Here is a 17,517-nt window from a genome sequence, read left to right on the forward strand (position 1 = left end):
ATCAAAGTTTACCATCAACATTACTTTTGTGCTTGAACTGTGGGGTGCCTCCAGCAGTTCCCAAGCAGCTGTTACGTTACCCTGGAAGTAGTGACCGTTTTTCCAACTAAAAAGTTTGACAAATTCATCAACCAGCAGGTTTTTTATTTTTATTTTTTCCCATATAAGAACCAGCAGAAAAATTACCAGTGTTATTCTACAAATCCATGCACAGAAATCAAATCTGCCAATTAAAATATTCAACTTAATGCAGCGAAAGTTTACTCGGCACATTGGAATCACAATTTATTAAGGTTGTGGAACTGATTCTACCCAGAGCCATGGAGACCAGTTTTTCAGTTCCAGCTTGTATCAGGAACTAGAAGCTAAAAGAAGCGCACTACAGCAAGCACAGAGACGATCTCTGTCACACAGAATGTGAATCCTCATGATCACCATCTTTCCCCGTATGCAAGGAGGCTGAAGAGTTTTCAGCAGAGTTTTCAGCAGTTACAGCACCATTACTCTCATCCTCCCGGTTTCTATAAAGGGATGAGAATGACATTGGATTGCTGGTGGAGCTTGCTTTTTGAAGGCCTCGTATTGCTTTCATTGCTGCAATAGTGCTACGGTATAGATCCACAGTTTCCTCTGCAAGAGTTGATGGTGTCTTGGGTGAGATATTTGCTGCATTAGATGGTGGTGGGCTTGATAGTTCTTTCGTACAAGGATTAGATTCAATAACTTCTGCTACCAATGGGAAAAGGAGTTCAAGATTCTCATCACACTCATGGACTAATCTTGTGAGCGTTTCTGTTGTAAAAAAAGGTTGATCAAGGGCAAGTTGGGTAAATGGTAGACACAACAGTCCCCCAGTTCGCTTGTCATACTTCTTCAAGATCTTAACTAGCCCTGATGAAGAAAAAGAATGTAAATGGTGATAAGCTCCACTTCACAAATTCAAATTGGACACTCGGAAAACCAAACAAAAAAAATGGTTATGACGACTTTGTTGTATATTTAGAATTTACAAGGCTATAATATTTTTTCAGTAGCATCCATGAATAATGACAAAGTTCATACCAACCCCAGTTATATTTAGAAGAGAAACTAAATTAGCGAATGTTATACCTGCAAAATTTAAGGAGCTATAATTTTTTAGAAGCACCATTTCCCCATGAATGGTGACGAAGTCCTTCCGAATCTCCATCATTTCTTCACTAATTCACTCTCTGATGTGAAAACTCCACCTTTGCTGCTCTTCTCCTTAACTTGCTCTATTCTTTCCTTCAGCTCCTGTTAAAAAATTGCAAATAATCCACCTATAAAGAATAAAAATGCAAATATGCATCGATGAGGAGTAAGGCTAAATATTTGGTTGGTGCCTCACCATTCTAAACATGAAATAGCAATATGAAATAAACCCAGAGGATTCTCCAATGACTAGCCATTGACTCCCATAAAATAGACTTCAAAAAGAAAAACAAGCATCACATGACTTAAAGAATATTTTATTCAACAGGAAGAAAGGAGGGGAAAACATCAACTTCACAGCTCATTAAAAGAACTGTATTTACTCAACTTATATCTAACAAACTACGTTGTAGACTAAAATCTTTGGTACTGCCTGATACTATGAATCATGATATTAACAATTTATCACAACATGAGAAATTCAACTTATAGAACAGAGAACTTGCAAAAATTCGAAGTAAAAAGGTAGAACCATTGCTATATTGCTATCACAGCCATCATAGCCCGGTCTGCACCTCAAACATTGATGAACAAAAGAATCAATTATACGTCACACTCTGTATGTGCAGTGATGACGAGGAGTCGTGCATGCCATTTGGAGTTGGGTAAAATATGTACATGAGAGAAGCCACAGCCAGGAGTCTTCCAAACTCGGAAATGTAATATATGGACTCATGTTGAAGATCTTATGATCGAGTCCAAATCATTCAAGCCAAAACAAATGCAACTACTAGATTTTATGGTTCCCAAGGAAAACGGTTTGGAACTGTATGGTTAGTGTTTTTCATTAGATCTGGAATAAATGAAATGTTCAGATATCAATAATACCACCAAAGCATCACTAAAAAACAAAATGTCCTTCATAGCTTCTTGTTGGAACTTTATTCTCGAAAATCTTCATGGCATGTATTGGCCTCCCATTACCACACCGAATAGGATTTTCCCATATGGGCCTACATGCAACCCCACAATTCATATTTGCTACCCATCTCCTATGAAATCAATGATACGCAAATTTGATGAACCATCTGAACCAGGGCAATTTGGCCGATAGGCTGCAATCTGATGGTGAAAATTAAATTACACAAAAGGCTTCCAAACTAAAGACCACTGCTACTATAATATGCCCTACTTTACAACTCGTCTTATGTAAATTAACTTTGATTTGGTATGTTTTCAATAAATCAAACAACAGTCAGCGCCCTACTTAATTCATTCAAATCCTTCTAATCCTACATGTAATAACCTCTCTAACCTTCCCCCTCTTACAACTAACCAAGATGACTACGAATGTCACCTTCTGATACTTTTACTTCCATTTACATTCGGCACAATCAATTTCTGTCCAGCTTATTCTAAAACCTTTTGGACCCCCCCCCCCCCCCCCCCCCCCCCCCCCCCCCCCCCCCCCCCCCCCCCCCCCTCTTTTTTCCCAAGCAGTACATAATTGAAGTTTTCGCTTTCCAACGCAAAACGTTGTTAATAAAGATATGGTACAAAGACTTGCAAAACAAATTATACAATCGGAATCACCCTTTAAACTACAAGCCATATCCATGCACATAGATACAAGACATATCCAGGCACATTGACCATAGCTACATATATTGGGACGCGCGCATGAAACTGATTACGAAAGAGAAAAGTCAAAACCAAGAACCTGAAAGCGTATGATGAACTCTTCCTCTTTATCAACGTAGAAATCGTTGAACTTGTCGAGCTCTTCATTGAGAATAAGAATGAATCATTCTTGGAGGTCCGCCAAGGTGGGTTTTTTATCGAGACCATCAGTACTGCTAGTATTATTAAGATGGTTCGAATGAAGATCGGAATCTGCGGTGGCGGGATTGGGAAAGTGGTGCTTCAGGAGCTTCTTGAGGGGCTTGTAGCAGAGGAACTTGTCCCTCCACGCCGGGATGGTCTCCTCCAGGTGGGTCTTGAACTCCTTCCCGAATTTCATTTCAGATATGCTATTCTCTGGGATTGATTTCTGACGGAGCAGAAAGATATTATATTGCGTTTAAACGATACGCCCACTAGTGTGCGGAACTCATGGTACTGCTTTTGTATTGTGCGTATCGGAAATAATCAGAAAGACAAAAAGGGCGGTAACTGAGGAGGACTTTTGGAATATTTGGAAGTGAATGGGTAATGAAAAGCATATAGTATTTGTTGATTTTGCTCTTATCTGCTGGTGCTACTGCTTCTGTTTGGATCCTTTCGTTTCCTTCAGGTGAATCAAAGAATAATTTTTACGTTTGGATATAAAAACCGTTATCCCATCTTATTATTATAATTTTTATAGAATTTTTAAATTTTAAAATAATAATAATATTAAAAATAATATTTTATTCAACTTTCAACTTTTATTTAAAATCATCTCATCTCATCTTACTATCTAAATGGGGCTTAAAATAACCCAAATTAAAATAGAGGGATCATCTATCCGTTTGAGTTCTGATGAAAACTTAAAATTCTTAGATTGAAAAAATATATATTTATAAGGGGAGTAGAATTTTTCTATTTCTAATCTCTACCACATGTATTAAACATTCTTAAACGGAATGAAAATTGTGGTAATGAATATTTTAACTATTTTTTGTCTCTCATTTAAAGTCATTAAATTTTTTTAAAAAAATATAAAAGAATCTTTTTCACCCTAACCAAGCAAATCATTTGTATGATTAATTATTGAATAATTAACTCTAATATAAAATCAAGAGTTCAGGGAGAGTCTCGTATTTTTTATAAGAAAAAAGTTATAGATAGTCGCTTGGTATTAGGGGTGCTGCCCGCATGGTGCGGGGCGGGGGCACCCCCTCTCTGTCCTGTGCCCCACACCATGCGGGACTGAGGGTTTCAACCCCCCCCCCCCGCCCCTCCCCGCCCCCCCGCTCAACCCAGTGATTCGCTGGGTCTATAATTTTAATGGGTCTAAATTTTTTTTAGACCCAAATTATAATATAATATAATTATAAATTTTATTTAAAAAAATATAAACTCATTATAGTTGTATTTTGGATTGTCTTGACCTCTTAGGCCAACCTTTATATGAAAGGTCAAGGCAATCTATTAACTGGAATTCAAGTTTTTAACAAATTTTATATATTTATATAAATATAAAAAATAATATTTTTTATTATAAATTTAAGAGGGTGTTGGGCGGGGCCCCGTTGGGGTCAGCCCGCCCCCAGCCCCGGCTAGGGGTCCTTCATGCGGGGGGATGGGGGAGGGATAGCGGGGGATGGGGCGGGGACTGGCCCCCACTGCCCCTCCCTACTTGGTATAAGCGCGCGGGACAAACGGCAACTGATGTAGCAAAAATTGAAAACGCACCGTTTAGTTTGACCCCATTTCCCTTGGACCTCTCCCTTCTTCCCGTTCCCAACGTATATCTCGGCCATGTTCTCATAGTATGCCATTTTCTAGTCCAGCAGTTTGATCCTCTCTTGGAAAGCGATGGCACAGGCGTGGAGACAAGGTTGGCTGCACGGGACTCAGCGCGGGAGCGGAGCAAGGAGTCCAGTACCTTTGACATATGCTTTCAATGCCATTTCTGTAAATGAAATATTTGCTCCCAGGTGGATGAACAAATTGGTATGCTAAAACTAGGCCTTCGATACATATATTAAGAAGCATATGGAACTAAGTTCATACAAGAACAAGAAGTTAGGAGAGCTATGCTTATGGCTCTCTAAAGGGTGCAAGTTTTTGAGCTATACTTGATTTTGCTAAAGGTGTGGCAGTACTTGAGAACTTGCGAAGTTTTCCCTGAAAGAAACTGGTTCTGGATTAGCACAGGAGCACTTCTGGGATTCGTAGTTCTCTTTAACATTCTGTTCACGTTTGCCCTTATGTACCTTAACCATGAGAACAACATTATTTTCAAGGATCTATTTGAAATTAATATTTCAATTTCTTTCGGATGACAGTTCTTACTTTTCCTCTAATTTATGTTCTAGCATTCGGAAAGCCGCAAGCAATAATATCTGAAGATGCTGCAAAAGAGATGGAAAATAACCAAGAACAGTCAAAGGAAGAACCAAGACTCAAAAGGCCCGTGCCAAAGAAAAAATCAGTTTCTCAATCACTTTCTTCGTCTGATGAGAACAATACAAGTATGCAACAAGGCAGTACATGCACATCTACATGAATTAGCACGATTTTATTTGGTTCCTTACATGAATAAAATTCTCTCAGGAGAAATGGAAATCCGCCAAATGAGCAGCCGAACTAACAACAATGGAATAAGTAAAAATGCCAATTCAGCTCTTTAGGCATCCAACGGTGTTGCTCCTAAGAGAGGAATGGTTCTTCCATTTACACCTCTGGCAATGTCCTTTGATGATGTGAATTACAATGTTGAAATGCCTCCTGTAAGTGTAAGAAGCATTTTTCATCTTTCATTCTCTTATACCTTAAAAGACTTTGTGTGAACGTATATTGGTTCTTAGAAGATTACAGGTAGAACTACCTTTACCACGAGTTTTTTTTTTTTTTGTTTCTGACTGGAAATGAAGGATCATGGAGTTGTAGAGGACAGACTCCAATTACTTCGGGAAGTAACTGGTGCATTTAGGCATGGGATCTTGACAGCACTTATGGGAGTTAGTGTAGCTGGAAAGACAATATTGATGGATGTTTTAGCAGGAAGAAAGACAGGTGGTTACATTGAAGGTGATATTAGAATCTCCGGATTTCCTAAGAAACAAGAAACATTTTGTAAAGGGATGGAACCAGCTCAAACGAGCACGAAGACGAAGAAACACACAAGATCTAGACGATTGAACACGAAGAAGAAACCCACCTGAAAGCTAGACAAAACAGAAAGTTCTGTTTTGATTTTTCTTCTTTCTCATTTAGCGCATTTTGTCTTTTTGTATTTTTTTTTTTTTTTTTTGGCTGATGTGGCATCAACAACTCTACGCCAACCGGCTGTACGTAGAAGAATTGTTTTATAATGAAATGAGTTACCACGAATGGTGAGGAGTGCTTTGGCAATAGACTGAGCCGATATCCCTTATTTACGTTCTAAATGAGGTCATATTCAGTTTTGTAATAGGCTTGGTGCAAACGTGCAATAGTTGAAGTTTGTAACCACGATTTTTCTCAACCGTAAGTGAAGTTTTAATAAATATCTTTTATTAAAAAAAATAAAAATAAAGACTGATATGCCAAAAACGGTAAGGCAATCTAGGTCTCTGATTCAAAGGATATCGAGCTTAAAGGCACCTGCCCCTCAAAACTTTGTTCAACAAAGCCATCAACGTATGGTGTGAGAAGAAAGGATGAGTTGATGAAATCAACCCAGATCAGTCTTTTAATAGAAAATCTATCTGCAACCTCCTTATTCCTTCCATCTTGCATTCAGAGACCTCACACCGACTCTAGTTCATTATATTTCTTCATTTAACACTCATTTCAAAACGACTTCCGATTTCTATTCGTATGCAGGTCTAAAAATGGTCGAAAATTGCAATAGAAAAGAAAGAAAAAGAAAAGAGAGCATCTTGACACTAATAATTCAATACTCTTAAGCATGGTTGAAAACTTGAACGTTCGCAAGGGCTTTCAACAAAGATTAAAAACATTATCGTGCTTCTGATTGATTGGACAAAATTTCGATGAAAATGATTAATTTTTATCCCGTTTGGATTTTCATGAATTGAGATAATTTTAAATGAATTAAATAAAATATTATTTTTAATATTATATTTTTAAAATTTTAAAAAATTAAATTATTTATTATATTTTGATAAAAATTAATAAAAATTATAATAATAAGATGAGATAAAATTAAGTTTCGAATCCAAACGGGACTCAAAATATAATTCACACAATACTCCAATCCTATTATATTTCACCATACTATGTAATTAAAATTATTTATGTAAACATAATTTTATTTGACATTACATACCATATTAGGAAGATAGTTGCACGTGTTTGTCGGAGTGATTACTCACTCAAATATCATTTAGGTGTTAAGAGATTGATTTTATTTCGAAACGTTTTCTTTCCCGAATATAACCTGTCTTTTACATCACGCAAGACCGGTACAGTAACAATGAAGGGGTGGGGGTGGGCAGAGACGAAATTTAAAGTCATTCATTAGATCATTTTAACGAGCAGAACGGACCAATTAATGATCAAAATCTATTGAAACGCCCAAAAAAGTAGAACCCGGAAAAATAATAGAAAAGAAAAAGGCCCGGTTAAAATAAAAGGACACAACAGGTTTACGCTCCACAAGATCGGGGATATGTTCAAGCCTAAATGGTTTCCAGGGCCTGAAGTATATCAGCCTTCAAATCTTCAAAGTGTTCGACTCCGAAGCTAAATCGAACCAGGTTATCCTTAATCCCATACTTGAGCCTTTCTGACTGAGGTAAATCCCTGTTTCAAAAAACGATTGGAAAATAAGTCAGCGTGAACATCATTATCACATCACTTTGTTATACATCATCTGGCATATCAAACATAAAGTGTTGGATTCTCATTTGGAGGCGCAATCGCATAGTTAGGCACTTAATATAGTATTTTCATACTAGATTCCATAAAGGCCAATTCACTTGGGTATCTCAACATCCTAAAAAGGGAAAATATTCCCCGACAATTTCAAAACCCTGAGATCCTAGAAGGCAAAGATTATAACTGTTCAATAGGTGAGGCTCCAACAGGGGTCCTTGTAGAGTCCCCTATGGACGAACAGTTTGGTTGGCATTCCAAGAAATGCAGAAACCAGTGAACCCTAAATCTCGCACTAACTATCGTCTGGGGACCTTATGTTGCAAGATACACCTTTGGATTTTCCCTTTGTAGTGGAGTTGGTTAGGTTGCGAAGATATATATTCACAAGTGCACACAGCAGAACCATTGCAATCAAAATGACAAAAACTGTAAATCTAGGGAACAATATGAAGCAGAACTTGAGGGAATACCAGTAAGACATAATTGCTGGCTGATCCACAATGCTTTCACAGCCACCAAAGGATGGGGCAATGTATGGGATTCTTAGTGAATCAACAAATTTTATGGTAGTTTGTAGGTCTCCGTCAACCTGCATTACGGTCGAAAAACTTTTATGCTAAAACGTGGCATGCCATAAAAGGAAGTAGACAAATTAGAAAATATATCCACAGTGGTCAGCACATTAAAGCAGTGAGAAATAATCACCTCAAAACTGACCACACCACCAAAACCAGTCATCTGACGCTTGGCAAGGTCATATTCAGGATGACTTTGCAAGCCCGGATAATACACACGCTTCACCTGCCAAAAATAAGATGTGATGATATCAGTGATTATATCAAATAGAAAGGCAAGCAGGAAAAAATGGAAGTGCAACAATAGTGCCAAGGTGTTTCTACATGCTACACAAGCTAGCGGCAGCGGAATGGTTGTGAATTTAATTTGCATTATTCTACACTTGTATATATCAATGGAATTGACACCTTAGGATGTGCCTCTAAAATTTCGGCCATCCCCAACGCTGTTGAATTCTGCTGCTGTACACGAAGATGCAGTGTCTTCATACCTCGGATGATAAGGTACGCAGCATTCTGTTCAGGAAAAGTAATACAAATCATCATGATGGAGCTGAAGTTTCACTAGATTTGCAATAGATAACAACGTTTCCTTATAAATAATTTGCAGTGCATAACAATAAAAGTCAATATCTTGTGAAAGACTACAAAAGAGACTTACTGGGTTGAGAGCACCACCCAAAATATGATGCAAATTACGGACTTCTGAGACCAACTTCATGGAACCACTAATGCAACCAGCAAGGACCTGTAATAAGAAAAATTCTTGTGCTTAAATTCATATTTATAGACAGCCCACTTCTTTATATTGTTTTAACTAAATAAGCTGCCAGTATACTTTAAAAAAAAACTAAGTTGCCAGAATAAGCCAACTTACATCATTGTGGCCCCCAAGGTATTTTGTAGCAGAATGCAGAACAAGATCAGCCCCAAGGGCAAGGGCCTTCTGGTTGAGAGGTGTTGCAAAGGTGCCATCTATGCAGACCAATGCTCCTTTCTGGTGGCAAAGTTCCGAAACATGCTTGATGTCAACACATCTGAGGAATGGATTGGTAGGAGACTCTGTGAAGAAAAGAGAAACCTGCATAGAAGTGTAATTCCACCCAACTTAGGATTGCCCATAAACAAAGTAGCCAATAGAGCATTTAACGATAAAAGTTAAGCACTATGTTCATTACTGACAGTGTTCTCATTCAGCGCAGATTCCAAGGCTCCTACATCTGCTGGGTCAATAACAGTAGCCTGCATAAGTGATAATCATAATCAAGAACAAACCCACTGAATAAAACTTTAAAAGTAGCACCAAAATACCCCATTTCTCTCAATATATCAAACTCTTTGGGACACACCAGCTCTTCCAAGCCAAGAAGGGCACAAAAAAATCAGGTACTTGTCATTGAAAAAATGTCAATAGACCTGGATCGACACATTACCAACAGCATGTAGATTATCAACCAAAAGAAGCAGAACCTATACCTTGATTCCCATTCTCGGAAGAATAGTCTCGATGAATATCCTAGTCTTCCTATAGCAATCAGTTGTCGTCACAAGATGCCCACCAGCTGGAACCAATGCCAACAACAAGACTGTGCTAGCACACATTCCAGATGCCATTATAAGGGTTGATTCAGCCCCCTCAAGTGCACTGAATACAGGGACAAATACAAACACAACCTCACTAAATGTTTATCAATTAGGTGTAGATCATAAAGAAAACTAGTGCCAGGCAACAAATGCATGCCTTATCTTTTCCTCTGCAACCACTGTTGTTGGATTTCCATACCGCCCATACTCAAAACTTGCCCGGCGTTTCTCCTATCCCATTAGAACATACATACATCAATAAAATTCCATAAATAAAAATAAAAAGTTCGTTCTATTTTAATTCGTTTCTCCCATCAAGAACCTTTTCAATTAACTATTGACGAATATAGAATTAACCAAATCAGCTCCTTTTTTACAAGTTTATATATCAACTACAAATATATGTACGTATATCTATGTTGCTAATTATGTAAATGGGGCGGAGTGAATGTTAAATATGAATTTAAAAAAGCGTTTGCATACCTTGAAATCAATGAGCTGAGCAGTATTGTCAAAGAAGTAGGCAGAAGTATTAACCACCGGTGTGGTAATTGCATCGGTCACTATACCGCGTCCAGATCTCTCGCCTACACAACCCACGAAAATGCTTTTCAGAACATAAAACAAAAACACCAAACCCGAAACCCGAAACCGTAATAATATAAAAAGTGGAGAACACAAGAAAGTATCGTCACCAGCATGAATAGCGAGGCTCCCATCGTAGCTAAAAACGGAGGGCTTGGATTTGGGCAAACCCTCAACGCCAACGCTACGACCCACTTCCTTCTCCACCAACGTCATGTCATCCTCGGCTGCAGGATCGACCAGAGACGCGATCGGCTCGGCGGAGGCTGGAGTGGCCGATGCTGCGGCCGCAGCCGCAGCCGCAGACGGTGAAGCGGGGTTGTTGGACCACGAGGCCGCGACGATCTGGGCGACGCCGATGTTGCTGCAGTTCCGGCGGGCCTTGGTACTAAGCTGGCGTACGAAGTTTGGAGGGAAGCGGAAGATCAGGGAGGAGAGGCCGCCGTGGAACGATACCGTTCCGCGCGCCGAGTAGAGCCTGCCGTGGGTCGGCTTCTTATCCCCTCGTCCGATATTCGGCGCGCCGGAGAAGTCGGGTTCCGAGCGACACTCGAAGGAGGGAAAAACCCTAGGACACGTGGACACGGCCATTCTGATTCGACAACGGCACGTTATTGCCTCGGACTCTCCGGAGACCTTTGGACGTTGTGTTCTCTGCTTCAGAGAAATGCGAAAGGTCTTAATACGTGGTCGTTGTTTGTCGTTTTCTTATTTTTAACCAAAGTTAGGTTTCCAGCCACGCTAACCTGAGTTAGTGGTTAGAATGAGCCGACGGCCGTGTACAGAAATTTTATTTTTTTTATTTTTAACAAAAAACTTTTACAATTTATTTATGAATATTAAATTGCGTTGGTTTGTAATTAAAATGTACAATCACTATATATGTAGACTTAGAAAAGAAAAATTAATAGACCTAAAGTTGGTGGTGCTGAAGGTGAGCTTCCGTTTGTTTGTTTTCATAATTTTTCATAATTTATTTTATTTAATTATTATAATTATTTTAAATTTTTATATAAAATAAAATAAGTAATTTAATTTCTACAAATTTAAAAATAAAAATAATTATTAAAAAATATTTTATAATAATATTTAATTTTAATTTTAATCTCAACACATCTATATCTATTTTATTTATTAAAAAAAAAAAACGAGCCGAAGAATCCAAATCGAATATCCACTTTGGTATTGATTTTCAACGTTTGGTTGGTGGAGGTGGCTTCGTGGTACCGCGTCTGCCTTGTTTGGTTCAAAATAATAGAGCGTTGATGATGATATCCCGCCTAGTACTGTATGTACGTAGTAGGATCAGGATTCCATGATTCCCAAATTCACAACAGACAAACACAAGAAGGAAAAAAGGGTTATCTAGCCATACATGCCATTGAGATTATTGGCTTCATTAAATTCATATTTAAAATTTGATAAAAAGTAAATATTTTTTATAAATTTAAAATTTTCTTAACCATAACTGTATATTAAATTAATTATTAAATTTATCAAAATAATAATATAATATTATTTTTTTAATAATAATATTTTTATTTTTATTTTCTATTTTATAATTACTCTAATCATATGTTAATTACTAATTTAATTTGATTCTTGCATTAATTACTAATTACATTTGGTTAGATTTTTGATGAAGCCAATGCCAATGTAGTGGACTTAATCTCGTTTGTTTTCGCAGATGAAATGAGATGAGATGAGATATGTTGGGATAAAATTTGAAAGTTAAATAAAATATTATTATAATATATTTTTTAATATTATTTTTTTAATATCTCTATGCCTCGTTTGTTTTCAAATATGACATGAGCTGAGTTGATATTAAAGTTAAAAAGTTGAATAAAATATTGTTAGAATATATTTTTTAATATTATTTTTATTTTGAGATTTAAAAAAATTGAATTGTTTATTTTATTTTGTGTGAGAATTCAAGAAAGTTATTGCAATTCCCAAAGTACCCCTGTAATGTAGCGGAAATATCTACCAATTCACTCAACAAATTGATTAGTATTCAAACATGCAATTAATTTAATAATTAAACAATAACATAAAATAAATAAATTGCATAACACAAAGATTGGTATCGAAGGGAAACCCTTTAAAGAACTCTTTAAAGGTAAAACCCTACGGGGCAGCCAAATCCAAGAAAGTCAATCTTATTATTTGAAAATCAATTACAAGTACTTATCAATTACAAAACCTTTGCAACTTGACTCTCTTACTTGCCCAGATAAACGACCCGTTTGTCTTCTACCGCTGTAGCAACCAGAACCTCTGGCGATATTTAAATATTGTCTTTCATCCTAGAATTCTAGGGGCTGAAATCCAATCACACGATCATCCACGCTCGAAGAACGATCACACTCAAAGAGAGATCACAACTATGAAAATTCACTAAGGAATTTTCTCACCAAATAATACACTAAAAAGTGTTCTAGAAAATATGTAGATCTGAATCTATGTGGATTATAACCAGTAGGATCCTTTAAATAAACAATCTGAAAAGAGTCACAGTTTAAGTAAGATTCTGCTGACGGGCAGAGACAGTCACGAGAATGTTTCCTGACGTATTGCTGACATGTCACGATAACTCTTCTATACAGTAATTGATTTCTGTTCAGCTTCTGTTTTGGATAAGTGCAGATCCTTATGGACTCGAATTTCATATAGATGACTTATCTAAACAACTTCTAAGACTTCTAAATAGACTCAATGTTGTTATAGATAAAGTCAACAATTATTTTACATTCATCTATAATTACTAACTTAATATGGGATAAACTCTATCATTTTAGTCACCTAATCCTATACAAACTTATCAACATAATCACTTAGTCCTAGCCAAACTTTTACATCTACAATCTCTCCATTCGGCAGATTGGTGATAAAGTCAACTTGAAGAATGTCTTGCATCTACAGTTATAATGATGAGATAAGAAATTTAAAATTTTATATTTTAGTCTTGAAAGCAATCAAAGCATTCGACAATGTTGCTGCATCTATCTATATAAATTATATAATCTTGCCTTTAAAAAATAAAAAATAGTGATCATAACAGGTTCAGGATGTGTACTAAAAGTTTCATCCCATACAGGAATTCGGCATGGGATTGAAGCTCATACGTTTGTGGTCTTTCTTTATTTTTTCTTCTTGCGGGGAGAGAGTAGCAGACAGCAGGAAGATTAATATTTAGCCGGCCAGACTTGACAAGTGATATAACCTTGGTTTATAATTATTTTTCTTTTGTTGAATCTATTATTTCACTTTAGTGTACATCTTAGCTAAATCTTGACTAAATTTTAGCTTTGTTAAGTTCACTGTTCTTAAAGTTAGGCTAAAATTTAGTTAGAAAATTTACTCTTATAAATTTAGTTAATTACTTTTCAACAATATCAAATAACAGATTATTCAAATCTATCGCAATTTTATTAAAATATTAATTTTAACATTTTCATTTATTTTAATTTTAATTGTAATCTAAATATTTATTCGTTATTAAAAAAACACACATTAATTTTTTAACATTCATATTATTCTTGATGGATATAAATACACATTAATTTTTTAGCATTCATATTTTTTTATAAGTACCTCTTGTATCCATACATACAAAATCTAATAACAAGTAATGTAAGTAATAAATGCATCCCAACCTCCCATTTGAATAAAAAATTAGGAACAGTCTCGTTTGAACAAACCATTACAAGTCAAACTAGACATACAATTGCACCTTCCCACAAACTACATACTCCAACACAGCTCCAAGCGCTTGTTTAAAATAATTGATGAAAATAATATTTAATTAGCCCAAGGGCTGATCAGATTTGGTCAGTGAATAAATGTAACGTCTCAATAGAAAGTCCAAGCCATATAATCTATATTTCAAAAGGACTGATCATTGATATAATTAGATTCTTATAAAAAACAATAACTTCTCATTCTCAAGTAATGTGAGATTACATACACTACTTATATTTATTCTTATCATATGGGGTACCACAATATACCCCTTAAATTGTCAACGTCTTTATTGGACTAGTCTATCGTAGGTAGCAAGGTTCAAGTTCTACATTTTTTATTGGGATAGATTCTGATACTATTTGTAATGCCTCAATGGAAGGTCCAAGCCACATGATCTATATTTTAAAATGACTAGTCAATGATACAATTGGAACTTTATTAGAATCTTATAAAGAGCAAAAATTTCTCATTCTCAATGAATGTGATATCTCATATATCATCTATCTTTATTCTTATCACATGAAATATCAATAAATATTGGATTAAAATTATTATTCTTCATTTATTGAGTCTATTATAGTAAATTTTTATACAACCTAACTAAATTATTGTCAAAATTTAATTAAATCGAGTTCATTACTAATGATGTAAAGTAGCAGGCCAAGAAGATGTATGTGAACAGGAAAATGGCGGCGGCATTTGACCAAATTTGAAGCCGCCATTATGTTAACCGTGTTAGTCATTAGAGGTGCGTTTGTTTGTTGGATCTAATGATTTAAAAATGGAACGTATGAACATTAACTTCGAATTTTAAAGTTAGAGACATCGAATCAAAAGGAAATATAATCCTTAAGAAACATGAATCTATCCTCAGTGTTCTCAATTCCCTAATTGCTATAGTTTAATAGGAAATACTCGAGGTATAAAAGGATTATACAAAATCAATTTGACGTAATTTATCAAATTATAAAATTATTTTTATTATAAAATATATCTAACATATCTAACAGTTATCGTTAAATATAGCGTATAGCCCAAGAAGAATATTGAAAGAGAAATATTCTAACCACAAAAGAATTATACAAAAATAATCTCACAAACTAACGTAGTTTGATATAATTCGTTAGATTATAAATTTATTTTTAATGTAAAGTAGATCTAACAGATTAGATAAAGACATATTAATTTATAAAAATAAATTTATATAATTTTTTTTGTAGATATAGCATTACTCTTATTGAAAACAAGTTAAAAGCCGACGATGTAAGAGTGCCCATGATTTCTTTCGCTACTTTTTATTGGGTTTGGGATGGCAGAATCCAGGTTGGAAGGCCCCAAGTAATTTTGGATCAAAGGATGAGACCAGAAAGACGTGCTTTGAGCAAAAATGAGGCCCAATTAAACTGCATAATGGGCTGCAGTTGCAACCCCAATAACTACTAATTCCCTGATCTGTAGTTATTGGTGATGGGCTAAAATAAGTTATGGCAGGATCAACAACCCTTAAGGCCCACGGCAGGGAGAGAGGAAATGTGGGTCTAGGAATGCCAGGTAGTCCATGGGCTAAAAGAAATTTGATGCAGGATGGCCGAAAGAAAAGATCTTTGATACAGAAGGAGCGAGTTGTAATAAAAAGAGTTATTTTATAACAATTTAGAGAAATGATATTTATAATTATAGAATGTATAAATATCGTATATTTATTTTAAATAAAATAAATAAATATGAAACTTATATAAAAATAAAATTTTTAATTCTTCTCCAACTTTTTTTTAAAAGAAGTGAATAATGCTTGGATAACTTATAAATATATCTGGTAATAATCTTTATAACACTCTTCAGGATAAATCAAAATTTGTTCAAACAATAAGGTTTCAATGCATTTGGATTCCTTAAATTTCTTGACCGACATTTTAAGATCTAGAATAATTAAGAGAGAGATAGACTCATAACAAATAAGAGCGTCCGTAACATTTCTTGAGTATTTAATACTATCAAATCAATTCACTCATACAAATATAAATATTATAGATTCTATGATATTTCGTTTCACCTTCACTTTAAGTTAGTTTGGATTTAGAAGGCGTCTCGTCTTATCTTATCTTATTATTATAATTTTTTTAAATTTTTATATAAAATATAATAAATAATTTAACATTTTCAAATCTTAAAATAATAGTAATATTAAAAAATAAATTTTTAACAATATTTTTTCAACTCTCATATTTTATTTAAAATTATCTCACTTTATTTCTGAATTCAAATCAATCTAAGTTATTTTTGTCTTTAATGATATTAGGTAATACTTGCCGGCAATTAAATATTCAAGTACTTTCGAAGATGTTACGAAAAATTTCAAGTACTTTAAAAGCTCTTTTGCACTGGTGTTGTGAAAAGTTCCGTAGAAATTAATGGGTTGAACACGCCGAATACCGTGTGGTGGACCCATAACCATTTATAAAATATAGAAGTTGATTTGAGATGGCCGAAAGTGAAGAAAAGAAAACTCCTACGTACGTCTTCCTTCAAACACACCATAGATAATCACGTGGGTATGGTCATGTAAACCTTTTTTTTGCCTAAATTTCCTTGTGTTCCCTTTTTAAAGCTCTTTCTTTATAATTTAGTGAGGGCGTTTTCAAAGCTATATTGGACACTTACCCATAAAAGTGGCTGAGTTTCATGTCGGCCGATAAGACAATATTAAAGATTATATCATTTTCCTTTTGTTTTGAAAAAACTTGACATTTGTGTATGTATATATATATATATATATATATATATATATATGGACATTAATATCTGTGAACATATATAGTATAATTTTGTAAACATATCATACTTCAGAACATTGATCTAAATGCTAAATGCCGACGACAATCTTTGCATGCCGTATATACATATATAACATCATTTCTGGTGTATTACTTCCTCTTTTTACATATACAAGTATTTGCTAGCTGCATGCATCATGTGTCACTGTATATATATTCCTAAATTTTGTTCAAACTGAGTAATTAAGTAGATGTTTTGGTTAAATAGTAAGATGAGATGAAATATTTTTAAATAAATTGAATAAAATATTGTTAGAATATTATCTTTTAATATTATTATAATTTTGAGACTTGAAAAAGTTAAATTATTTATTATATTTTGTGTGGTAATTTGAAAAAGTTATAATATTGAAATGAAATGAGTTGAGATGTTTCTGTATATATCTCCTTATACTTAAAAGCCGTTATAACATGTGAACAGTAATAAACAGTAACATGAACAGTAACAAAAAAACACTATATTCCTCCTTTCATCCCTTTCTGCCTCC

At 35.0% G+C, this 17,517-nt stretch overlaps 1 protein-coding gene and 1 pseudogene across 1 annotated transcript; both read right to left on the reverse strand.

The window, feature by feature from the left end:
• Positions 1 to 123: 123 nt before the first annotated feature.
• On the reverse strand, positions 124 to 3,420 carry LOC121252633 (annotated as a pseudogene).
• A 3,907-nt stretch (positions 3,421 to 7,327) lies between these two features.
• On the reverse strand, positions 7,328 to 11,127 carry LOC121252634 (cystathionine gamma-synthase 1, chloroplastic-like). Its single transcript, XM_041152358.1, has 11 exons — positions 10,559 to 11,127; positions 10,347 to 10,450; positions 10,021 to 10,094; positions 9,756 to 9,924; positions 9,462 to 9,521; positions 9,157 to 9,360; positions 8,941 to 9,027; positions 8,688 to 8,795; positions 8,410 to 8,505; positions 8,175 to 8,293; positions 7,328 to 7,629 (listed from the first exon to the last, which is right to left on the reverse strand). Exons 1-11 carry the CDS (start codon positions 11,037 to 11,039, stop codon positions 7,506 to 7,508), a joined length of 1,626 nt encoding a protein of 541 aa, XP_041008292.1. The 5' UTR covers positions 11,040 to 11,127; the 3' UTR covers positions 7,328 to 7,505.
• Positions 11,128 to 17,517: the final 6,390 nt, after the last annotated feature.

This window comes from Juglans microcarpa x Juglans regia, chromosome 2S (genome assembly GCF_004785595.1).
Source record: "Juglans microcarpa x Juglans regia isolate MS1-56 chromosome 2S, Jm3101_v1.0, whole genome shotgun sequence".
In the NCBI taxonomy this organism is placed as follows: domain Eukaryota; kingdom Viridiplantae; phylum Streptophyta; class Magnoliopsida; order Fagales; family Juglandaceae; genus Juglans; species Juglans microcarpa x Juglans regia.

Bases quoted from the DNA above. Each gene is read 5' to 3' on its own strand.
- LOC121252634 (XM_041152358.1), bottom strand. From the start codon at position 11,039: ATGGCCGTGTCCACGTGTCCTAGGGTTTTTCCCTCCTTCGAGTGTCGC. The intron at 10,451-10,558 runs GTGACGATACTT...TGGGTTGTGTAG, and splicing joins GAGCCTCGCTATTCATGCTG to GCGAGAGATCTGGACGCGGT. The intron at 9,925-10,020 runs GCATGCATTTGT...CCCTGTATTCAG, and splicing joins GTTGCAGAGGAAAAGATAAG to TGCACTTGAGGGGGCTGAAT.